The sequence below is a fragment of the Ovis aries genome, chromosome 15, assembly GCF_016772045.2.
Source record: "Ovis aries strain OAR_USU_Benz2616 breed Rambouillet chromosome 15, ARS-UI_Ramb_v3.0, whole genome shotgun sequence".
Taxonomy (NCBI): Eukaryota; Metazoa; Chordata; class Mammalia; order Artiodactyla; family Bovidae; genus Ovis; species Ovis aries.
In genome coordinates, this window is record NC_056068.1 from 45,401,008 (window position 1) to 45,426,824 (window position 25,817).

At 39.4% G+C, this 25,817-nt stretch overlaps 1 protein-coding gene across 3 annotated transcripts; it reads right to left on the minus strand.

Moving 5' to 3' along the window:
• Positions 1-1,716: 1,716 nt before the first annotated feature.
• On the minus strand, positions 1,717-24,197 carry ZNF215 (zinc finger protein 215). 3 transcript variants are annotated; one of them, XM_060399383.1, is made up of 6 exons: positions 24,142-24,197; positions 14,930-15,486; positions 8,353-8,441; positions 6,826-6,958; positions 6,190-6,285; positions 1,717-3,544 (listed from the first exon to the last, which is right to left on the minus strand). In XM_060399383.1, exons 2-6 carry the CDS (start codon positions 15,327-15,329, stop codon positions 2,676-2,678), a joined length of 1,587 nt encoding a protein of 528 aa, XP_060255366.1. In that variant the 5' UTR covers positions 15,330-15,486; positions 24,142-24,197; the 3' UTR covers positions 1,717-2,675. The 3 variants fall into 3 exon arrangements, with proteins under 3 accessions (XP_060255366.1, XP_004016241.1, XP_060255365.1); XM_004016192.5 differs by having other exon boundaries at positions 23,913-24,197; XM_060399382.1 differs by having other exon boundaries at positions 23,692-24,197.
• Between the last annotated feature and the right edge of the window lie 1,620 nt (positions 24,198-25,817).

Below are 25,817 nucleotides of genomic sequence, written 5' to 3' on the forward strand. Positions count from 1 at the left end.
TCATATAATTCAAGAGAGGCAGATGACCAGATGGTATACATGTGTTAGAGACAAATGATCATCATAATTACTGCAATAAGTTATGGGAAGGTAGGAGCTATCCATGTTCTGATCCAGAGGAATCTGTGCCAATGCAAACTTGATCACAGCTCCCTAAATATGAAGCAATGGACAAATATTTAAGTGATTACTGTTATATTTAAGTGGTTATCAGAGAACCCGTGTGATGTGCTCACCCCTAGCTCATCTCTGACCTAGTCCCTCACTGATTGTTGCTGCTGTTCCTGCTGCTGTTGCTGAGTCAGGTGGTTCTTGAATCATGCTTGTTTTTTCGCTATCTCAGGTTGAGCTCTGCTTACTCCCTTACTTTATAGGCTGGATGCCTGGTCCTTTCTGCAACTCTTCTGCGCTTTTCTGTTGTAGATTGTGATCCTGTGCTGCCTGCCCTCTAGGGAAAAGTCATACATTCTTGAGGTTCCTGAATCCTTAACTCCTGACCTGTTCCCTTCAATGTATTCTTTTTAAAGGTTCTTCATATACGTTGTCAAACTGGCTCTCCAGAAAGGCAGTAAGTCAGTGGTTATTAGTTGCCATTTGGTTAACCATTATGCCAATGGTTATTATAGTTGCCATTTCTTGACAGTTCTGTTAAAATAAGTATTATTCCTTTCATATGTTATGAGCACCAAATGCTATGTTTTTATTATTAGTAAAAACAGTGTTTCCCCTGTTTATTGGTTATCCTTTTTTCATATATTGACAGTTCACTTTTTAGACCAGTTTTCACTGATGTTCAACTTTTAATTTTTGCTTTTAATAAATATCAACCTACATTATAAATTCATCTAATGAATGTACCTGCATGATATAAATGTAATATTAACTAGTTTTTTTCCCACACCAATGTGAAGTGATAATTTATGATATACTAAATTCTTACAAACATCTAGGTCTAGTTACAGTTCTGTTCCAGAGATTTCAATTCCTAGGTTAGTACCATACTATGTTATTAAGGTTCCTATTATCATTCCTCTTTAATAAAAAGTTCATAGTTATTTTAACTTGTTACTTCTACAAAATAAACCTATCATCACTTTGTGAAAGAAATCTTCCTAGTAAAATGTTTAATTAAAATTTAAAAGTTTAATGTGGGGAGACTCAACATCTTTACAATAATCTTCTCATCTAGAAACATAGTCCTACTTATTCAAGGTATTTTTTTAAGGGAAGTGGGATGTATGTAGTGTATCTAAATTCACTTCTTAAATCTATGATTTTCTTTGAAGCTAAGTATGTTTAACTTAGTAAATAGTATACATAATCTTTTTTTTTTTTTGGAAAGCTTAGAGATCTAGGAGAAAAAATAAGCATTTTACTTAGGCCAAAATAGCTCCTGAGAAAAAAAGATAAAAAATGAAAATAGTACTTTTATCTTTCAATTACCCGAAAGAAAATAGCTTATAAAAAAGGTAAACTATTAGACTCAGAATGCCTAAAGTGAGAATGTCATAATCCATTATATTAAATGTGTCATTGCTTTGATGAATGACTGAACTATGTACCTCAAGAATTTCTTATGTTTGGAGCGTTTTGCTTTTGTTTGGGAAATTCATATAAATAAAAGACAACTTGTGGAGAATCCTACCAATTACTTCTGTAGGGATTTGTCTTAAGTTAATGGCTTGTGGTATAAAGGATGAACAGATGAACACAGAATAATTTTTCACATTTATTAACTCATTGTAGGGAGGGGTTCATTTCAGAATACATTTTCCGCCTTTGGATAAGGTATGAACCCTGACAAAAGCCACCATCAACATTCATTGGGCATGTCGTCTCCAGTATGTTTCTTTGGGGGCAAACTAACATAAGCATGTTGGTTCAAGAATCCTCTGGGATCCCGAGGCAGCTTATAGAAGAAAGAGGAAGTTCTGATACACAGAGGATTAGGACTCTGTTGACCTTTTAATGTTTGGGATAAATGACAAGCCTTAGGGTTATGGATGTCTCTCAAGCCTAGATCCCAGAGTACTTTAACAAAGGCAGATACTGAGAATACATGTAGACTAACAACATATCTACCCACCATTGCAGCTGATAATACTCTTCCATTCCAGTCCCCATTCAGCACCAGGACACCCAAGGACTTCACCACGGGTGGGGTAACTGGCGGTCTCTGTAGTCTTCGCATTAATTCAGTCAGTCCCTAGAAGTGTCCTTCTATATTCTCATGAGCTCCTGGTTGCTTGTGACCTTCTTATGAGGACTGAAATTGCAAGTTTAATTAGATTTCACTCCAAGGGTATTGCTTGGCTCCACCCTAATATCTACTTCATCAATATATCAGGTGAATGTAATTATTCCATAGGTTTCATTTATGAACTAGGGAGAGATGATGGTAAACGGACATCAGAATAATGACAAACACTACCACGTTGCTGTTTAATTGCGAACCCTTATGGCTTCATATGAAACCTGGAAAAGCTCCCTCAGATTTATATCCAATTTACCTCCAGTGTTAATTCAGTCATATCAATTAAAGAATACTCTCTGACAAATATTTTCTTCCATTTACTATATTCACAGGATTCCTTCCAGAAGAAATTCACAGACTTTGAATGAGTTTTGCACTCTGACTGAAGAAATCCCACATTGTTGCTATCACAGGACTTCTCTCAAGTATGAATTTTTTGGTGTTTAAGCAGGTTTGAACTTCTGGTAAAGGTTTTCTTACATTGCTTACATTTGAATGGTTTCTCTCCTGTATGAATCATTTGATGTCGAGTAAGTGAGGAGCTACGGGTGAAGGATTTTCCACACTTAACACATTCATAGAGATTATTTGGAGCATGGAGTCTTGGATTTTTATTACTATCTTTATGCGCACTGAGGGCTTTTCCAGATTGACTGCCTCCCCAGGCTTTTGTGGCAGCATGAAGTTTTTGATGCTTAGTAAGGTTTGAACGTCGGTTGAAGCATCTTCCACATTCACTGCATTTATAGGGTTTCTCTCCTGTGTGAATGATCTGATGTCGAATGAGCGATGAACTGCGGCTGAAGGCCTTTCCACACTGATAGCATTTATAGAAATTCACTACGGTACGACTTTTGGGGAGCTGAGTATCTGAACTCAGGCTCAAGGCACTCCCACACTTATATGCTGAATGCTGCTTACCTACTGAGTCTAAATTAAATTCAAAGTTAGTTTTAAGCTGATCACACTTTGGGGAATCCTTTCTCATAGGAATTCCCTGTTGTGTATCAAAAATTGACTTAACTGACTTAACATCAGAGCTTACTTTATTTTCACTGTATTCAAAGTCTCCCTCCTTAGTGTAGACTATATTAGGAATGAAAACTTCTTGTGGCAAATTTATGTCCCAGGGTTCCTGATTCCTATATAACCAGTCATCACTGTTCCGGGCATCTATAGGAAAATGTCCGCCTTCAGTCAGTCTTGTTATAATCACTGCACGGGATGATTCTTCTCCAGAAATTCTCTGTTTGGGGACTAATTCCTGATTTTCTGAAATTCTCTCTCTGTCTAAAAATAAATAAAAAATGCCATGAACTGGAAGGAAAATTGCTTAATTAGCAAAGGAATGCTAAGCCACATAAGGGTATATCTTATGGATCTTTAAATACAGAATTAAAATGTGAGGTGGGGTTAGAAAACAAGGATTATAGAAGAAATAAATGAGATAAAAATATTAAAAAGAGGATGAGGAGATCATAAAACATGAGGAGAGCTATTTAGGAATACTAAGGAGAATACACAGAACTTGGCAGAATATCAGTAGATATACAGAGATGGCACGGCATATCACATTTCAAGCCATCACTGGTTCATAACTAGTCTGTGAGAGTTATACCTAATCTTGCTTTCTCCAGTAACTTGTCTCTTTTAACCCAAGCTGTTTCAAATAATACGCCCTTCTAAAATACCAATTTAATCATTTCTTTAGAACATGTCTAAATTTATAGGCCCCGTACCTTAAAGCAAACCTGCAATCATAGTGCCCCTATTATCCTTACAGCAGCAATTATTCCCTGTATCTAAAAGAGGCAGAAAGAACTGAAATATATAATAGCATGGAAACTATTCTTATTCTGGGTGCAAAAATCACTCCTGATTCTAAAAGTGCTCAGACATTTTTCTATGTGTTTCTTAGGACTCAAAACTTTACCTGATTCAGGCTAGGTTTTTCTCTTTCCATCTCTCTTTAGTTTCTCTATTTCTTCTGATAAAGTTTCACTTCCTTTCTCAAAATTCCTTTTTCACTTAGTTTCTGTGTGTATATATATATCCAGTAAACTGTGCATTCTAGCATTTCTTTAAAAATTAAATTTAAATGACCTTTCTTTCTCTTTTTCCACATAATTTCAGATATGTCTAACATTGTTATCTTCCATGATTTATCAGTAGCTAAGATCTTCAGCTTTGCAGTTTCATACAGTTTCTAGGACATCTCCACTTGACTATCCCTACTCTCTTCCAAAACTCAACAAATGAGAGACCATCTCCCTCCATGTGGAAACAGCTTCCCTTGACATCCTCATTTTTGTTCAATGAGTCACTGGTCTTTTAACATTTACACTGGAGCTTATAAAGAAAACTTGAATAACCACGGCTCTTCATCTCTCACATCTAATCTGTCCTTAGGTAATACTGTTTTACTTGATGAAATGACTTTTACCTCAAAGCAGCTCCCACTGATACATCCAACTTTGTCAAGTATATATCAGTTCAGCCTCCTTTAGTCTAATTTCTAGGAGAAACCATCATTTGTCTATACAATGCCCATGCTAGAAAGTAGACTATTAAATCGGTGTCCTAGGGTGGAGCCTCGGCATATACTGGGAATACTGACTGCAGTTTTCCTGTCTCTACTTCACCAGTGTATGTTGGATGTGTGGGAGCAGATAACTTGTTCCTTGAAGTCACAGGTTTTCAGAGCAAGAGGAATCTCCTCCAAACCTGGACTTAATTCACAGAATGAATTTCTGCACTTCAAACTTGATGCCATAATGAGATGACATCTGGGGAGGGAGTAAATGTAATTAACGAGGAAAATGAAGTCAATTTGTGGTCAGAGGACAAACTACAGCAGATCAAAATTATGGCACGTTCTCTGATATGCTCTTCATAGAGAAGTGCAGTGTTTTTTAGTATTTTTTTTTTTCTTCCCCAGGAATTTGGGCTGATTCTGTCCCTGCTTAGCCAACAGAATGTAGCAGAAGTGATACGAGGCTACTTCTGGGCCTAGCCTTTAGAAGACTGACAGCTTCCAATTCCTCTCAGGATGTTTCCTCTCAGAGTATGGCTGCTGTGCTGTGAGGAGTCCTTGCCTCAGGAGGCCAGGTACAGGTATTCTGGTCCACAGGACCAGCAAAATTCCCATGACAGCCTGCATCAACCTCTGGCTATGTGATGAATCATCTTAGCCATTCACCCAGTGAAGTGGCCAGAACACTGCATCCTCAGCTAATATCGTATGGAATCTAAGAATTCCTAAGTCAACTCACAAAATTGTGAGAATTACTAAGATAACTGTTTTAAGTCACTAAGTTTTAGAATGATCTGTAAGAAGTAACAGATGATCAAAACCATAATTGTTCTAGCAGGATTTACTGAACAGCAAAATTCCTGGTTGTATTTCCCTAATAAGTCTATGTTCTCTTTACATTTGTACAACTCATTTTCACGTAACTTCTTTACTTCTATTTAAAAAATCACTCTAATGTATTTTGTTATTTTCAAGTCACTTAGTTCTAAGATGTAGAAAACCTACTAATCTATTTATTTTATATCTGGCCATCTTACAAAATCCTTAACAGATATAATAATTTTGATACTGAGGATATATTTTGATATATAGACATGCCTAACTGCATCACTTTTCAGTACACCAGAAACTAACACAACATTGTAAATCAACCACACATCAATTAAAAGAAAATAAGGAGTCTGTGTTTCTAATCCACACCACTGTTTGCCTGTTCACATAAGAAAAAAAAAAAAAAAAAAGTCTGTGAACGAAAAGCAATGACTTTTTCTTCAAAGTTTAGCTGGTTTGTTGTCACCTCCTGACTACCAACTCAAACCCAACTCAAACTGGGTCATACATTATCTGTGTATTTAATGAACAGAAGCTTCTTACAAATGCCTCAGATCTGCCTGATTCTTACCAAAAACAGCTGTTCTTTGGATTTCTTGCTCCATTATCCAACTTTCTTTCTTACTCTCCAACTTGGAGGTCTCAACCGGTTTGGAAAGTAGATGCTCTTTTCATGGGGAAAAGGAAACAAAGACATTTTAGACATTTTTAGAGAGAAGAGAATTCAATCCCAAAGTAGTAGTCTCTGAGCTGCTAAAAGATAAGGCCAGTGAACCTATGTATTTCTAGCTCTACATCAGAAAGGACTTTCAATCATATTCAGCAAGAACATCTGCTATTGTTCCCAAGTTATTAGAAAATCTAAACCCAAACTCAAATGCCCTCAACCACTTCAGCAGTCCTAGTTTTTAACAGAAGATGAAGAGACTACTGGGCCTCCCTGGTGGCGCTAGTGGTAAAGAATCCACCCAACAATGCAGGAGACATAAGAGATGAGGCCTGGATCTCTGGGTCAGGAAGATCCCCTGGAGGAGGGCATGGCAACTCACTCCAGTATTCTTGCCTGGAGAATCTCCATGAACAGAAGAGCCTGGCAGGCTACATACAGTCCACAGGGTTGCAAAGAGTTGGACACGACTGAAGCGACTGAGCACGCACACATGAAGAGACTACGAAAGGGCAGGTTAGGTAAATACACAGATATCACCTTTATGCAGTGAATTCAGGTTCCTATAGTTCTCCAGCATCACATGCCTGTACAGGTTCTTTACAGCAGGGTCCAGTTGCCCCCACTCTTCTTTGCTGAATTCCACAACCACATCTTCGAATTTCACTGGTTCCTAAAACATTAAGTTCCTATTTAATTAAAGTTCTCCAAAATACTAGTATTACTAGAGAAGAAATGAATTTGGAAAGAATAGGGTAGGTGGTCAGAATATACAAAAATAATTGATAGGACAGTGTTGGCAGTTCTAAGTGGTAAAAAATCAAGTTACATGAGGGCCCTATCAACTTGGTACTCTGTGAGGGCTGCAAAAGGAAAATGAAGGGCCGTCCTAACTCTAGATGAGCTTATGTTTTAATTGAGGAGAAAAAACAGCTGGAATAACTGTGGAACAAAAAGTTAGAGTACAAATAACTTACACAAAGAGTTCAGAACAGGAAGAGTTTAAGGTATAATGTGGGAAATTTGTAATGAAGATGTAGGTTCCGCTAGCAGAAGAGGGAGCATCTCTAATTGGGAAATGCAACCTTTTAATGTCTCATCCTTCAGCTCTCAGGGCCCAGTGTCACTCTGTTAAATACGTACCCCCCCTCCCCGCCCTGCCTCTGATTACCCAACAAAGTAGCCTTCTTCCTAATCAGTCTACTGGGTTATGTTTATTTTTCTCTGTAATAATTATTACTCTCTGCAATTATCTTATTTGCTTGTATTTGTCTGTCTACTTCTACTAGAATATAATCTCCACAACGGCAGGTGTTTGCTTTACTGTCATATTCCCAGCCCTTAGAAATGTTAGGCACTGCAGAAATACTTCAGGCCCTCATCCCACTAGTTGTTGCACTTCTCTGTTCAGCACTCTTAACCTTGTCCTTCTAGGCACCACCACTCACACTGAAATACAAATCACACAAACCCTCCTCTGCCTCAGAGCCAGTCTTTGTGAATAAGTTGTCTGCGTGTGTTCGGCCTACTTCCTCACTTTTCCTCTCCTCAACCCTCAACAATCTGGCTTCTGTTCCCATGCATGCGTATATCTCCTTGACGCTAAGAGAACAGACACTACTCAGCTGTACTTTCCTGAACTTTTGAAGAACTGAAATATGAGATATACTTGAAAATGTTCATCCTTTGCTTTCAAGGTGACATCATATTGACCTGGCTTTCCTCTACAACTTTGGTCCCTTCATTTCAGTATCCTTTGAGGTTTCTTCTGCTCTTGCCTATTAATTGACATTGCTCAGGATTCTGCCTTTGGTTCTCTTCACTTTGAATTCTAAACATTCCCTGGGGAGGCCCTATGCCTACAGTTTCAGTTATCATCTACAATCTTGAGGGCATAGATGCACAGAGAATATACAAAATTAAATATTTTCCAAAAAGTGTATCATCAGCTAAAATGGGTCCAGTGTCCTGTGGGAGAATAACAGTCATGCCCTTATGTTTGGCAAAAGTTCAAAGACCAAAAAGAAAGGGCAGGATTTTTCAATAAAGACTGGAATCCTAATTTACCTGGGATTTGCCTGTTATTAAGTCAGCTTCCATTTTCTCTTTCTTGAGGCTCCCCTTCTGATGTAGGACAGAATCCTTGCAGGTTATACCTGAAGATGAAGAAAACATTAGGGAGAAACATTTTTCCCCAGAGAAACTTCTAATAATTACAGCAGTTTCACCATGCTACTTCAGAAGCTTGAAAAAAATGTCAAGTTCTACCAGCAACCAGAATCTCCAGGGGTGGGGCCCAGATTTTTATTTAATTCTTTATTATTGTTATTATTTACTTTTTGACTGCACCATGCAGCATGCAGGATCTTAGTTCACTGAGCCAGGGATGGAAACCACAACCCCTGCAGTAGAAGCGAGGATTCTAAACCACTGGACCACTAGGGAAGTCCCAGATTTTAGAGTTTTAAAAAGGTCTAAAAGTGATTCTGATATTCTACTAGGGGTGGAGAACTACTAGATCAGAGAGAAGAGGGAAAATAATACTTTGATGCCTCATCTGCGGTTATCACTCAGTTCAGTCACTCAGTCGTGTCCGACTCTTTGCGACCCCATGAATTGCAGCATACCAGGCCTCCCTGTCAATCACCAACTCCTGGAGTTCACTCAGACCCACATCCATCGAGTCCGTGATGCCATCCAGCCATCTCACCCTCAGTCGTCCCCTTCTCCTCCTGCCCTCAATCCCTCCCAGCATCAGAGTCTTTTCCAATGAGTCAACTCTTTGCATGAGGTGGCCAAAGTACTAGAGTTTCAGCTTTAGCATCATTCCTTCCAAAGAAATCTCACGGTTGATCTCCTTCAGAATGGACTGGTTGGATCTCCTTGCAGTCCAAGGGACTGTCAAGAGTCTTCTCCAACACCACAGTTCAAACGCATCAATTCTTCGGCGTTCAGCCTTCTTCACAGTCCAACTCTCACATCCATACATGACCACAGGAAAAACCATAGCCTTGACTGGATGGACCTTAGTCGGCAAAGTAATATCTCTGCTTTTGAATATGCTATCTAGGTTGGTCATAACTTTTCTTCCAAGGAGCAAGTGTCTTTTAATTTCATGGCTGCAATCACCATCTGCAGTGATTTTGGAGCCCCCCAAAATAAAGTCTGACACTGTTTCTACTGTTTCCCCATCTATTTCCCATGAAGTGATGGGACCAGATGCCATGATCTTCATTTTCTGAATGTTGAGCTTTAAGCCAACTTTTTCACTCTCCTCTTTCACTTTCATCAAGAGGCTTTTCAGTTCCTCTTCACTTTCTGCCAAAAGGATGGTGTCATCTGCATATCTGAGGTTATTGATATTTCTCCCGGCAATCTTGATTCCAGCTTGTGCTTCATCCATTTTGCATGATGTACTCTGCATAGAAGTTAAATAAGCAGGCTGACAATATACAGCCTTGACATACTCCTTTACCGATTTGGAACTGTTGTTCCATGTCCAGTTCTAACTGTTGCTTCCTGACCTGCATACAGATTTCTCAAGAGGCAGGTCAGGTGGTCTGGTATTTCCATCTCTCTCAGAATTTTCCACAGTTTATTGTGATCCACACAGTCAAAGGCTTTGGCATACTCAATAAAGCAGAAATAGATGTTTTTCTGGAACTCTCTTGCTTTTTCGATAATCCAGCGGATGTTGGCAATTTGATCTCTGGTTCCTCTGCCTTTTCTAAAACCAGCTTGAACATCAGGAAGTTCACGGTTCATCTGTGGTTATAGCAGATCAAAAAAATAATAACTTTAATCTTGTCAAAACTAAATCCTAATTAAGGCTTAGCCACCACAGGCTGTAATTCTACTGGGAGCTAATAATTTACCTAACCAATCACGTCCTCAAAGACATTGGGGATTACTCTGTGCAAGGATTCTTCTTCTCTAAGTTGCTTTGTGTATACTACACACAGACTTAATGACTCTTCCATGACATAAAAATCTTTGCGGTAACCAATTCTGTTCTCCAGCCCTTTGGTGAGACATATATATATATATATATATATATATGTATGTGTATATATATATGTATGTATATGTGTATATATATACATATACATACACACACCCAAGGGCTAGTTTCTAATGTTACTCCGAGATTCATTAGTTACACCACTAATCTTCAAATGTCAGACTATGTACCAATACTGGTCTGTAAGTATTTCACCCTTATTGATTCAGGGTGAAATAACAAAAAACAAAAACAATGCAAGAAATATTTATGAGACCACTTTGTAAATAAAGGCAAAATTGAGGGAAAAAAAACCCAAATTTCAGCAACATGCCATTTGAATGTTGCCAATAAGATTATAGTCTGTTAACTTTATTCAGGCCTATAATACTTTGTGAAATCTCGGTCCCATAATTCCTCGGACAGTGACTAGTCCATGTTTTTTCACTTTGTCATTCTTGGAAACATGCAAGATATATCTTGAAAAGATGCAAAAGCCTTAAATCAACCATCCTCCATTTTATCACTCTCACTGAGTACTGTTTCCTTTCCTTTTCCCTCCTGACCTCCTTTCTAAACCTTTACAACTGTGTTCTCTGAAACTCTCATGCCATTCAAAGAAAAATTAATAAATTGATACATTCTCAAGCTGTTTCTATATTCTTTCTCCCTTTTAATTTAAAATGGATCTTGCCCACCAAAGTCACCTCCTCTCATTCTCCACTACTATGGTCTTGGTAGTTGCTTAGATGTAGTCATACTTTCTCCATCCCCACTTCCTCAAAAAGATTTTTTACTTGCTTGACATTTTAAAAATTCAGCTGTTATAGAATCAGTTTGGGTCATTTTGGAAAATTTTCTATTTCATCTAAATTTTCACAGTGTCCTCTTTGATTTATGCAAGTTTAATAATAATCTCCCTACCTTTATTCCCGATCTCAGTGATTTTAGTCTTTTTTTTTCTTGATCATTGTAGCTAAACTTTTATCAATATTGCTAATCTTCAACTTTTAAAAAATTTTATAAAGCCTATATTCTTTGTTTTCTGTGTCCACTTAAGTGTGTTTTGTCAGCTTAGTGGTTAGCTAGCAATTCCACAGAGATTCCCTTAAATGCTTGAAACAGGGAGAGGAAGTCTGATGGACAGGGAAGCCTGGTGTGCTGTCGTCCATGAGGTTGGCAAAGAATCAGACACAACTGACTGACTGAACTGAACTACGGAGGGGGGAAAAACTCAATATCATTCCCTAGCCTTTGTAGATGGGCTGTCTGCACAAGGAATGCCTTCAACGCTTAGCCAGATAGTTATCACCTCTGCTTGAGCAGAGCCTGAAGACTGGACAGAGGTGAGAATCAGGGAATCCTCGGGTCTTTCAGAACACATACCCAGCCTCCTAGATCTCTAAGAATTTGTAGGAGCTTTCAAATTCTTTACTCCCTAAAGCACCTTTCCTCCCAATCTTTTTGTTTGGTTTATGTTTGTCCCAACTGTTTATTTGCTGTTCCAGGTGGCAGTAGCTAATACAGTTTTCATTAAATGTTTTCAACAAATGCTAGCCAGTAGCCTCTCAGCCCTGAGAGATCTGTGTATAAGTCACTCAGTCCTGTCCAACTCTTTGCAACCCCATGGACTGTAGCCCGCCAGGCTCCTCTGTCCATGGGATTTTCCAGACAAGAATCCTGGAGTGGGTTGCCATTTCCTCCTCCAGGGGATCTTCCCAACCTAGGGATCGAACCCAGGTCTCCTGCATTGCAGGCGGATTCTTTATTGTCTGAACCACTATGGAAGCCCTCCTGAGAGATCTAAGTTAAGTAAAAATAAAGGCAAACCCTTTAAGTGGATTTTTCAGGGATCCATGACACGTTAAAAGAAACCCAAAGCCTTTCCCAGTCCTGTATTACCCTGCAACCTCTCATTTCCTTCCCAACTAAACTTCTCAGGAATAGTCTGTAATCATTATCACACTCTCACCTCATATTTCTTTCTTTTTTTTTAACCCATGTGATAGGCAGAATAATAGGCCCCTTGAGATATTCATGCCCAAACCCTTGGATAGTATGGCAAAAGGGATTCTGTAACATTAAAGATCTTTGAGATGAAGAAATGATTCTGGATTATCTGGGTGGTCTCAATCAAATCACATAGTTCTTGAAAAGCAGAGGATCTTTCCCAGCTGTGGTCAGTGAGACAGAGAAAGTGAAAGAATGAATGAGTGTGAGCAACTACATGTGTGCCAGCACACACTGTGACAACAGAATGGAGTGTCAGAGAGATGGCAGTGTGTAAAGGACCCAGTTCACCATGGCCAGTTTGAAGATGGGAGAAGGGGCTCACGAGACTCAAAAACAAAGAACTGCTGAAGCCTTGATTTTAGCCCAGACAGACCCATGCTGGACCACTGATCTAACCAACAACTTCAATCAATTATTTTCAGTACTCATTTTTATAAGACTTTTTTTTGTTGTTGCAACAGCGTTCACCAATCCCTTCTTTCAGATTTCTTCTTTCTTAGCTCAAGACACCAATCTTGCCTGGTTCTTTGACTCTCTGGATTACTCCTTTCTAGCCTGCTGACCTTATTTTGAGTTTTTTAATTTTTCTCAGTCCTTCATTTTTACCTTTTAGATAAAGACTAAATATAACTCCAACACCTATATCATCACTGTTTCTAATTAATAATTCTTAGTCAAATATCCAGTCAATTGCCTCAATTGTTTGTTATAAGGTCCACACATTCACATGATCAGTTTCATATCTTTCATGTTTCTTTTAATCTCTAAATCCCTCTTCCACGCCCCTCCCTGCTTCCTTAGAATTTTGTTCTAGAAACTGGATTGTCTTGCAGTTTCTGACAAATTAGATTTTACTAACGGCATTCCCATGGTATAGTTTAACACGTTCCTCTATCCTAGATCTGTTTTCTATAATGGTAGTTAAAGCTATGTGTGTGTGCTCAGTCATGTCCGACTCTGCGATCCCATGGAATGTAGCCCACCAGGGTCCTCTGTCTATGAGATTTTACAGGCAAGAATACTGGAGTGGGTTGCCATTTCTTCCTCCAGGGAGTTATATCTATACCAGCTCTTAAATACTGGGTCTTCCTAAGAATCTGTATTTCTTCTACTCCCGTTCATACCTATAAGTTTACGTATTTTTCCTTCTTGATTTTAGTGCAGAAAGACCCACTAATTTACAGACATGTAGGGCTATAATTCATATTGTTTTAAGTAATAAAATTAATGGTAACATGTTATAGCAGCAACAAAAACTACTAAACTTCTACTAAAATGGCCTCAACATTAAAGCCAAATTGTTCATTACATATTAGATGGTTCATTGTGGCTGTTGCACAAAGACCTCAAATTCAATGTGTCACATAATTAATATATCAATTTCTCCTCCAACAAAATCTGTTATTTAACACCCCATTCATGCAAGCCAGAACATTTATCCCATTCACAGATAATATGTAAATCCTTTAGGTTCAATTTCCTGTTTTCCCAGTGCTTCCTCATCTCTAACACCTGACTACTACAATAGCTCCTAACTGGTTTTCCTATTTTCAGAGCTCGCAGTGCTATCCTTTATCGCAGATATTGATAAACTTTTCCTATAAAGACCCAGATTATAAATATTTTATTTAGGCTTTCCAGGCCATATAGTCTCTGCTATAACCAATCAACTCCAGCCATAGCAGGAAAGCAGCTATAGACAAAGTGTAAACAAATGGGATGTACCTATGTTCCAATAAAAATTTATTTCCAAAAATAGTTGGCCTGTGGTTATGGTCTACTGACCCCTGTTCTACAATGAAACCAAAAGAGTATTTTTGAAAGGCAAATCAAATTATTTTACTCCCCTACTCAATCTCTGAGTTCTCAGTTCAGCCTTCCTAGTATAGTAAAGTTCTTTATGATCTGGCCCTTGACACCATTCAACTTCAGAAAAAGTTACTATGCTAAGTGAAATAAGTCAGACAGAGGAAGACAAATACTCTATGATATCACTTACATGTGGAATCTAAAAAATACAACAAACTGCTGAATATAACAAAAGAGAAACAGACTCATAGACTAGTGGTTATCAGTAGGAAGAGGGAATAGGGGAGTAAAAGGGTAGAGAATGAATAGGTTAAAACTATTATGTATAAAATAAGCTACAATGATATATTATACAACAGAAGGAATATAGCCAATATTTTATAATGACTATACATGGAGTATAATCTTGTAAAATTGTGAATCACTATATTGGAAGGACTGATAATGAAGTTGAAGCTCCAATACTTTGGCCACCTGATGCAAAAAGTGGACTCACTGGAAAAGACCCTGATGCTGGGAAAGATTGAGGGCAGGAGGAGAAGGGAGTGAGAATGAGATGGTTGGATGGTAGCATCGACTCAATGGACATGAGTTTGAGCAAACTCCGGGGGACTGTAAAGGTCAGGGGAGCCGGGCATGCTGCAGTCCACAGGGTTGCAAAGAGTTAGACACAACTTAGGGACCAAACAATAACATATCATAAACCTCCAACTTACATAATATTGTACATCAACTATATACAAATAAAAAAATTTTTTTAGATAATTTTTCCTCATATGGGAGAGGGTCAACTATTCTACGTCCAATTTTCTATATTCTCACCTTCATCTTCAAGCATATCAATCACATCCTCTATGAGGCTCACCACTTCTTTGCTATTCTTCGGATATTGTGAATTCACCCAAGTCCTGACTTCTTCAGGGAGAATTGCCAGGAACTGCTCCAGCACCAATAGCTCTAGAATCTGCTTCTTGGTATGAATTTCTGGTCTCAGCCACTGAAGACTGAGCTTCCAGAGTTGGCTCAGGGCTTCACGAGGCCCAGACACTTCCAAATACTGGAAATGCCTGAATCGCTGACGAGAGGCCTCACAGTCATCTGTCTCCACGACTGGGATGGTTTCCTGCTGCCAAGACGTATCTGCTCTCAGGACCTCACTTTGTTCATGAGGAGCCAGGTTATGAGGTTTTGAGACAGTCATCAGCTTGCTCAAAAGCTGCATCCTCCTCCACAGAACTCCCACTGCTGTTCAAATTTGTCTTACCAGAAGATTTCAATAATTCTCAGGCTGGGGCTAAGCACTTGTGTACAATGTACATATGCAGTGAGAAAAGTTCCAGGAGTTCAGACACACAGCCAATATTCAGGTAACTGAGAAACTGAAAAAAAAAAAAAAAAAGACAAATGAGATCTAGGTCATAAAGTATATTCCCTTATAATAATTACAAGTTTTCATTTGTTAGGATTCGCTATGAACCAGTGTCCAATGTGCAACAGGGAGGTCTTAGGCTCAACCCAACATTCAAGACTTACAAGTCTACCACACATCATATTTGGCCCCAGCTACTAAGAAGGCTACTAGACAGAAAACAATGCTTGCTAGCAGAGGACTGAGGAACTGGAATCTTTCTTCAGTGGGAGTTCTCACAGAGTATAGCTCAAGTGCAAGGCAATGTGGCCCATGAGGGTTGGGCAGAAAGCATCTTGACTGAAAGGTTCCTTCCACAGGACCAATATCTAACAACTTTACAAGTGAAGCTCTCAGAGCTCCCCAAAAGAACATGCCTGATTATAAGAGTCACTACAGTCAGAGAAGTTCAGATCCAACTTTCCATCAGGTTTACAGCTCTCCCAGTCCAGATGCAATGTACCATTCAGGAGTCATGTTTATTGTAAGCCACTAGGCTAGTGGTTCTCAGGTGCAATTCTGCCAACAGAGAAAATCTGGCAATGCCTGGAGACAGTTCTGGTTGTCCCAAGTGGGGGCTGTTACTGGCATCTAGTGGGTATAGCAGGGAAGCTGCTAAACACCCTGCAGTGCACATTACATCCTCTTATAAAAAATAATTATCTAGCCCCAAATGTCAATAATTCTGAAGTTAAGAAACCCTGATATAGTCTATATATAGTAGCTAAGAGTACACACTTTGGAGTCATAGACATGAGGTTAAATCCAGACTGTACTAGTTACTACATGTATGAACTTGAGCAAATTGTTTAGCCAAAGTCTGAGTTTTCTCAACTGTAAATGAATGTAACAAAATCTGTCTGATTGAATTATAGGGATTAAAAGAACACTCACCTCACTTCTCAGCAGATAGTAAGCATTCAATAGATTATCATACATTATCATACACAACACAGATGTGTCTGCCTATAAGTATACCTTACAATCTGGCCAAAAGTTTATGTATAAAAGTATTTCCTGACCTCATCTACTGGCAATGTCCACCTGAATAGATCAATCAACATTCAAGTAAGGATTAATAAACAAAGCAAGGGAAGGATATTGGAGAAGGCAATGGCACCCACTCCAGTACTCTTGCCTGGAAAATCCCATGGACAGAGGAGCCTGGTGGGCTGCAGTCCATGGGGTCGCGAAGAGTCGGACACGACTGGGTGACTTCACTTTGACTTTTCACTTTCATGCACTGGAGAAGGAAATGGCAACCTACTCCAGTATTCTTGCCTAGAGAATCCCAGGGATGGGGGAGCCTGGTGGGCTGCTGTCTATGGGGTTGCACAGAGTCGGACACGACTGAAATGACTCAGCAGCAGCAGCAGCAGCAGGGGAAGGATATATGAAGGCCTTTGAAATGACAGTGTGATAGAAGGAAAAACACACAATGCTAGAGAGGACAAGAAAACATTTTAGAATATGACATTCCAGGGGGGTAAAAAAAAGGAGTTTGGAAATAAGCAGAATCCATAAGACTAAAGGCATAAGAAACATGCTCCAGTTGATAGTTATTTTCCATGAAGGTAGAAATGAACAATTCCGATACTGATATACACTTGTGCTAGAACTGAATAATAAGTAAATGGAGTGCAGTTTCTGAGAGCCAGGTTTCTCAATGTTTGAGTGGGAGTTTTCAGATAACCAAGGGAAGGAGGCCAAATGAACCATGTGGTAATGAATTAGAGCTGGAGATATCAGTATGAACTTATGTTTAGCTTAATACAGGTAAAGGAGTTACATATAGAAATATTTACAGATATATGAATATATAGGGGTTAGTATACACACATATATTTCCTGGCTCTGTCAGCAGAGTAGGCATAGAAGGAACACTTAACGCCCAGATCTTGGTTTCTAAAACCATTCTTCAATAAAAGGAACCAGGGTTCCATGCACAAATGGATGCTTTGAGGACTGGGGTAGTGAAAGGTTGTTGCTGAACTAGAAGACCTGGGGATTCTTAGCCTCTGGAGGAGAATTCAATCTGGGGCCAGAGACAAGGCTTGACCACTCAGAGCTTTTGTGTAATAAAGTTTTTTACTAAAGTCTAAAGGAGATAGAGAAAGCGTCTGACATAGGCATCAGAAGGGGGCAGAAAGAATACCCCCCTGCTAGTCTTCAGCTGGATGTTATAGAAATGACAGTGTCATTTCTTATAACTGCTGTAGTCACTAGCAGTCTGTTAATGAAAGAAAGGAATGTCTTAAAACTCAGAATGGCACCAGGCCCCTATCCAAAAGATGCATTTGGGGATAATCTTGGCACCGGATGATTCATCCTGGGCCATAAAACGATTGACCTGAATCTTGTAGAAGGGCAGATTACCATACAGACAGTTTCGTTTACATAGATTAGGGGAACAATATCTGAGTATAACATGCTGGTTTGTCAAGTAGGTTCTGAGCCATTAGGCAGAAAGGACTTGAAGACAGAGTCTGGGGTAAATGCATAGTACATTAACATAGCTTAAGAATCAATCAATAAGTGCAGAAGAATACACAAATCTCCCGCTAGAAGAATTCCAAATATTTACATACTCAGCCCTCCAGGAGGTAGAGCATAACCCTCCATTGAGTGTGGGCTCTTTGTCGTGATTTCCTTCCAAAGGAGTACACTATGGAGAGGGAGAAAAGTGCATTTATAGTGGAGAAAGGGCTTCCTTGGTGGCTCAGACAGTAAAGAATCTGCCTGCAATGCAGGCAACCTGTGTTCAATCCCTAGGTCAGAAAAATCCCCTGGAGAAGGGAATAGCTACCCACTCCATTCTCCATTCTTGCCTGGAGAATTCCATGGACAGGAGCCTGGTGGGCTATAGTCTCCAGGGTTGCAAACAATCAGACATGACTGAGCAACTAACACACACACACACACAGGAGAAACCTCACAAACGCTATTTCAACCAGGTGATGAAGGGTAACATCAGCAGCAGTAAGTCACATTGACAGTATGTTGAGACAATGTGGTGGAAATAGCACTTTTCTCTCTGTGATCTTCCTTCTCTAAACCAATAACTCCAACCTAATCATGAGAAAAATAATCAAATTCTAATAGATGGGCTTCCTTTAAAATACCTGACCTATACTCCTCAAAATTGTAAAAGTCATTAAAGGCAAGTCTGAGAAACTGTTATAGCCAAGGAGCTTAAGGATATAAAACAAATAAAATATAGCATCCTGGCTGGGACCACGGATCAGAAATAAGATATTAGGTAAAAACTAAAGAAATATGAATAGAGTATAGGCTTCAGTTAACGTATCAATAGTATTTCATTAATTGAAATATAATTAAGTAAATAGTATTTCATTATCCCATTAATTGAAACAGGTGTACCATACTAATTTGTCACTAACAGAGGAATGGTTTGGGTATATGGAAACCGTACTTTTCTGTAAATGTAAAATTGTTCTAAAACACAATCTTTATGTAAAAAAATAAGACACTTGCCTGATGTCTACAGATTCAAAAGGATGTACTGTAACAAAAGAGAATTAAAAATCCTGTTGGTAAAACAGGAATGAGATGAAAGTAAGTATCAAAGTAGATTAGCAGACTTAAAATCTTGATTGGAAGCAGTAGAAAGCAGAAGTGACACTTCATCGAACCAATGATATGACAGAAAAGCCTAAAAATGTCTCCTAAAATATGGAGGAAAAGGGAGAAAAAAAATTTATGGTAAAAAATAAAACATGGGAAAAAAATTTCAAATCAAAGTGATCCATGCACATGGCACAAGGAAAAACAATCAAATGGCACATGAGAACTTTTATGATAAAAATCAACCATTTTCTACCTTACCTTAATTTCTATGTCCAGATTTACTCCACAGAAGTTTTTTTTTTTTTTTTTTAAACTGATGAAAGCTTTTATTTTGAGTTATGGGGGATTTCTTTCACTTGACTTTGAAGAATTTACTTTTATGAAGAAACAAAAAATGTTTCTACCAGTCACTTTAAATTTATAAACTATTCCTTACTGATTGTTCTCTTCCCATAGCACTGTGCTTGCACAGTTACAATATCATTTCAAATTTCTCTGAAGATTTTCCTGTTTCCTGAATTCCCTTTGATTCTGTGATCAAGGTTTTTAATCATCATGGTTTTTAGACATCTAGTGTTCCCCAGTTTTCTGCTCATAGTTAAGAATCAAACGTTAGGTTGATTATTCTAGATTGTTATATGAATTTCTACTTCTGTATCAGTAGACTGGTTTCCTAATGGGTATTTGCCCTGAATGGGAGACTTACCAAGAGCTACTGAATATCTTGTCACCTCGCTTATTTAACTTAAACGCAGAGTATATAATGAGAAACGCTGGGCTGGATGAAGCACAAGCTGGAATCAAGATTGACAGGAGAAATATCAATAACCTCAGATATACGGATGACATCGCCCTTATGGCAGAAAATGAAGAAGAACTAAAGAGCCTCTTGATGAAAGTGAAAGGGGAGACTGAAAAAGCTGGCTTAAAACTCAACATTCAGAAAACTAAGATCATGGCATCTGTTCCCATCACTTCATGGCAAACAGATGGGGAAGCAATGGAAACAATGACAGACTTTATTTTTGGGGGGCTCCAAAATCACTGCAGATGGTGACTGCAGCCTTGAAATTAAAAGACGCTTGATCCTTGGAAGAAAAGCTATGACCAACACAGGCAGCATATAAAAGAGCAGAGAAATCACTTTGCCAACAAAGATCCATATAGTCAAAGCTATGTTTTTTCCAGTAGTCATGTACAGATGTGAGAGTTGGACCAAAAAGAAGGCTGAGCATCAAAGAATTGATGCTTCCATACTGCGGTGCTGGAGAAGACTCCTGAGAGTCCCTTAGATAGCAAGGAGATCCAGTCAGTCAATCCTCAAGGAAATCAGTCCTGAATATTCATTAGAATGACTGATGCTGAAGCTGACTCCAATACTTTGGCCACCTGATGCAAAGAACTAACTCATTTGAAAAGACCCTGATGCTGAGAAAGATTGAAGGCAGGAGGAGAACGGGACGACAGAGGATGAGATGGTTGTATGGCATCACTGACTCAATGGACATGAGTTTGAGTAAACTCTGGCAGTTGGTGATGGACAGGGAGGCCTGGTGTGCTGCAGTCCATGGGGTTGCAAAGAGTTGGCCACAACTGAGTAACTGAACTGAACTGATGTGAATATCAGTGAGACATACACATTGGTAGGCTTTGATTTAGGGTGAGAGGAGGAGCTGGCTGTCAAGCTATGGGCTCTCTACACAACAGAGTGAAAAGGTTTTACTATAAAAAATGTCAACACCAAACCTAAAAGTCTTCGTTATCCTCAGAGGGTTTATTCAATTTATTTAGAAAAGAACCTTATGTGGGAAGAAGGTCCTGGAGCTAAACTGCTTCTCTATGCATGTGAAAAGAGGGCTGGGAGTTTGGGGAGATAACTGGAATAGATGTTTCACATGTAACCCTTCACTCAATCCCTATCTTCCATTTGACATGGCCTGCCTGCTCTGTTGAAACAGTTTAAGATTCACACAGGCAGATGAGTTTCCACCTTCACTATGGTCACCTCCTAGCATATTCTAAGTGGTTGCCTTTGCTAAACTGTTTCTTTAAACCATATTTTCACTGTCTTGTACAAATATTTGAAACCATTTATATACTGATTAAGATCCCCATTAAATGGGGACACAGGGCAAAGTGGATCAACTGAGGAAAGATTCTGAGATCCAACACAAACCTTTTCCAAAACTTTAGGAATGTATGGGTTTATTAAAAAAAAAAAAAGTTCCAAGTGCTGAAGAGGTATCACTCACCGAGTTTCAGCAGAATGAACTATGGGCCCAGATACTCTAAGAATTAGTTCACAGATCACACGTTAAAAACAAAAACCAAGGGAGCATTAAAAAAAAAAAAAGTAGATTTAACAAACAAGAATATCCACTGTTACGATAAATGCACTGAGTAAAAATTTAACTCAATTACATAAAAACTTAAGAGACATCCAAAAGAACTCCAAAGCTTAAAGGGATTATTAAAGAAATAACAAGCAAATTTAAACAACAAAATATGCAGGGATAAACTGAATTAAGATATATATTGAATTGAAAGCTCAAATGAATGAAATTAGACGAGGAAACTGTTTAATGATTGAAGGCACGACTCATGATATTATGACTACTACTATCTGTATCAAATCCATAACTGAAATATATTTATAGCAAAACTTCCAGACAACAAGAGATGTGATCAATAATAGCACAATATAAATAGGAGACTAAGACAACTTTTTCAGTCCTTAGCAAATAAAGTAAACTAAAAAATTAACAGCACAGTGGACATGAATATGCTTACTTTGATATATAAAACCAGATAGAATGTAATTTCTATTCAAGCTCTTACGAGAATGCTTTAAAAAGCTGCTACTTATTAAGGTACCAAAACTCTTCAATAAACAAAAGGTAAACAAAAGTTGTATAAACCACATTTATTATCAGAATGAAAACTAGCTCTTAACACCATGTAGAAATAGAAAAAAACAACTTCAACTACTTTGAAATTTAACTTTTGCTTCTAAAACACAATTCAACTTAATTAAAAACACTTCAAACACCCCACTTTAAATTCTATATAGCACAGCTCAAGTTCTACTGTTAGGAAATAGTGAAGCTTTACATATATTAAACAAGAATGAGATGAACTACACATTCAACTCAAAGAGAGAAAAAGCATCAGAATACACTAGGGATTTTATAGATTAAAAATATATTACTCAGTATACATAATTATAAAGCTACGAGAGCAGGTTAGAGATGTTCAGGAAGATTTCAAAAGAGGAACAGTAGGGATGATAAACGGACCAAAGGTACTGCTGTGAGTGCGAATAGCTTAAGTGCTCCGTTTAAGGGAGGAGCAATGGAATAGTCAAGAACTGTTGAAGTTTAAAAAGAAGTTTAAACTCTAAAGTACTAAACAGACACCTTTAAGGACGATGGTGTAACTCAGGATGAAGAGTTAAGGCGCTAAGCCAGTACCTCTGAAGGAAGGGCTCAGTAAGGCGCAGGTGACAGGAAGCCGGAGTTAGATTAAATAGCCAGCTGACACAAGTTCAAATGATTTTACAGCGTCAAGGAACTGGAACAGACGGTAATTATGAGGAATAGGTAGTATCTGTAAGAAGGGTTGTTTTTAATCAAATACGTCATAGGCAGAGCAATACCCCGAGGTAAGGAGAATCTTACCTTCCGAGATTAGCTTGTAAAAAGGAGCATAAAGCAGTGTGTCAATAAGCATCTGAATAAAGAGAATGCTTACAAAAGCCGCTACTTCATTAAGGTACCAAAAAATTCTTCAATAAACAAAAAGTAAATAAAAGTTGTTCAAACCACGTTTATTACCAGAATGAAGACTGGATCTTAACACCAAGTAGAAATAGAAAAAACAATCTCAACTACTTTGAAATTTAACTTTTGCTTCTAAAACACAACTCAAATTAAAAACACTTCCTAACACTGCATTTCAAAATCTATATAGCACAGCTTAAGTTCTACTGTTAGGAAAAGGTGGCTCAGAGGTTAAAGCGTCTGCCTCCAATGCGGGAGATCGAGGTTCGATCCCTGGGTCGGGAAGATCCCCTGGAGAAGGAAATGGTAACCCACTCCAGTATTCTTGCCTGGAGAATCCCATGGACGGAGAAGCCTGGTGGGCTACAGTCCATGCGGTCTTAAAGAGTCGGACAGGACTGAGCGACTTCGCTTCGCTTACATATATAAACAAACAAGAATGAGATGAATTACACATTCAACTCAAAGTGAGAAAAATTAAAAAAAATAGGTATTTATAGATTAAAATGTAATACATTACTCATTATATTTACTACTAAATATAAAATTACTAAGTTACTTTCAGCGCGTGGCCAGGAATGACAGAAAGCAAGGCAAATTGGAATGAACTTTTCTCCCATTTTCTTTTCCAGTTAATCGATCCAATCACACTTGATCTGGAATCCACGATTCACTCCAAAATCAAGCTGCGCAAGATATATTTACCAGGGTAAGCGCCTGGAGACCGCCCGCATCGCAGAATTGAAGGGGAGACAGGGGATCTGGACATGAAACCTAGCCTTGCTGTTTCCCACCCATATCCTGCTTACTTCTCCTCTCCCATGCGCTGACTTCCTTCCACAGCCCAGGCCTCCACCCCGTCAGGTCGCGCCCTCCTCCAGCGTCTCCAGCAGAAATTGCAGAGCGCAGAGCTGGAATCCGGGCAACTGCAAACAAGCCGAGGAGGCCCGTGCGTTCCGCGTAAATGCCCTCTAGCGGGATTCCCAATTCCACTCCCCGCCTCCTCACTGCCCGCTGAGCCGCGTGATACCTGCAAGTACCGCTCCCAGCCAGGGCTGGGTTCAGTCACACCCAGGAGCCAGTTCAGAGGAGCCAGTTCAGAGGAGCCAGTTCAGAGGAGCCAGTTCAGAGGAGCCAGTTCAGAGGAGCCGCACAAGTCGCCCGCCCGGTCGGGGAAGGGAGCTTGCGTTGGTAAACACTCTAGAACTGAAGCACCGTGTATCACACTTGACCCTTACTCGCCCGCGCCGGTTCCGCACCTCTTAAATTCCTGGAGCAGGCCGGCACAGCTGCGCATGCTCACCAGGCTCGGCTTGAGCTCCCAGCAGCACCCGCGACCCATTTGTAAAGTTGACAGAGGGTGGGGCCTCTCCCAGACCCGCCCCTTTCCCAGGCCCCCTCCCACTTTGTAGTCTTGAGTCCAACTCTAGAGCCTAGAACCTAGGGCCGCCCTTAGGGTAGGTGGGAAAATGGCTTGTCAAACTTCTGTGGCTTCCTCCAACTACATCTAAAACTGGCCGAAATCTTTCTTACATGTTTTCACTGCCTCACCTACTCATCTCCTCTCTCTCCTGGAATAAAAAAGCAGTCAGGAATTTGTAGATTGTCAAGATACGAGAAGGGGTAGTTTCATGGGCTATGTGTCATGGATATTTGTTTCTTTTAGGCGTCTGATCATTTGAATAACCTTTCTATAATTATAGTCTTCTGTTGAGTGTTGTGGAGAGTTGGAGCCTGTCTCTGTCCCTAGAAATTGAATACATCTGATATTAAATGCCTTGGTCTGCATTGGAGTTAGGACTTAATCAATTAGATACACCCAGTCTAGACTGTAAATTAAGAGCTGCTAAGTCGCCTCAGTCGTGTCCGACTCTGTGTGACACCAGGGACGGCAGCCCACCAGGCTCCCCCATCCCTGGGATTCTCCAGGCAAGAACAGTGGAGTGGGTTGCCATTTCCTTCTCCAATGCGTGAAAGTGAAAATGAAGTCGGTCAGTCGTGTCCGACCCACAGCAACCCCATGGACTGCAGCCTTCCAGGCTCCTCTGTCCATGGGATTAAAGCAAGAGCATCAGTTCCTTTGCTTTTTTAAAAACAGACTTTATTTTTTAGGTTAGTTTTAGAGTTAATGAAAAAATGAGAAGCTATAGTACAGCGTATGTGAACCGCGAACTTCCAGATGTTCAGGCTGGATTTAGAAAAGGTAGAGGAACCAGAGATCAAATTGCCAACATCCGCTGGATCATCGAAAAGCAAGAGAGTTCCAGAAAATATCTATTTCTGTTTTATTGACTACACCAAAGCCTTTGACTGTGGAGATTACAATAAACTGTGGAAATTTCTGAAACAGATAGGAATACCAGATCATCTGACCTGCTTTCTGAGAAATCTGTATGCAGGTCAAGAAGCAACAGTTAGAACTGCACATGGAACAACAGACTGGTTCCAAATTGGGAAAGTAATGCATCAAGGCTGTATGTTGTCACCCTGCTAATTTAACTTATATGTGGTTCCAAATAGGAAAAGGAGTACGTCAGGATGTATATTGTCACCCTGCTTATTTAACTTATATGCAGAATATATCATGAGAAACACTGGGCTGGAGGAAGCACAAGCTGGAATCGAGATCGCCGGGAGAAATATCAATAACCTCAGATATGCAGATGACACCACCCTTATGGCAGAAAGTGAAAAGGAACTCAAAAGCCTGTTGATGAAAGTGAAAGAGAAGAGTGAAAAAGTTGGCTTAAAGCTCAACATTCAGAAAACTAAGATCATTCCATCACTTCATGGCAAATAGATGGGGAAACAATGGAAACAGTGACAGACTTTATATTTTTGGGCTCCAAAATCAATGCAGATAGTGACTGCAGCTGGAGAAGGCAATGGCATCCACTCTTGTACTCTTGCCTGGAGAATCCTAGGGACGGGGAGC

Bases quoted from the DNA above. Each gene is read 5' to 3' on its own strand.
- ZNF215 (XM_060399383.1), bottom strand. From the start codon at position 15,329: ATGCAGCTTTTGAGCAAGCTGATGACTGTCTCAAAACCTCATAACCTG. The intron at 8,442-14,929 runs GTGAGAATATAG...CTTCATCTTCAG, and splicing joins TGATATGCTTGAAGATGAAG to GTATAACCTGCAAGGATTCT. The intron at 3,545-6,189 runs GTAAGAATCAGG...ATTTATTTTTAG, and splicing joins CCAAAGAACAGCTGTTTTTG to ACAGAGAGAGAATTTCAGAA.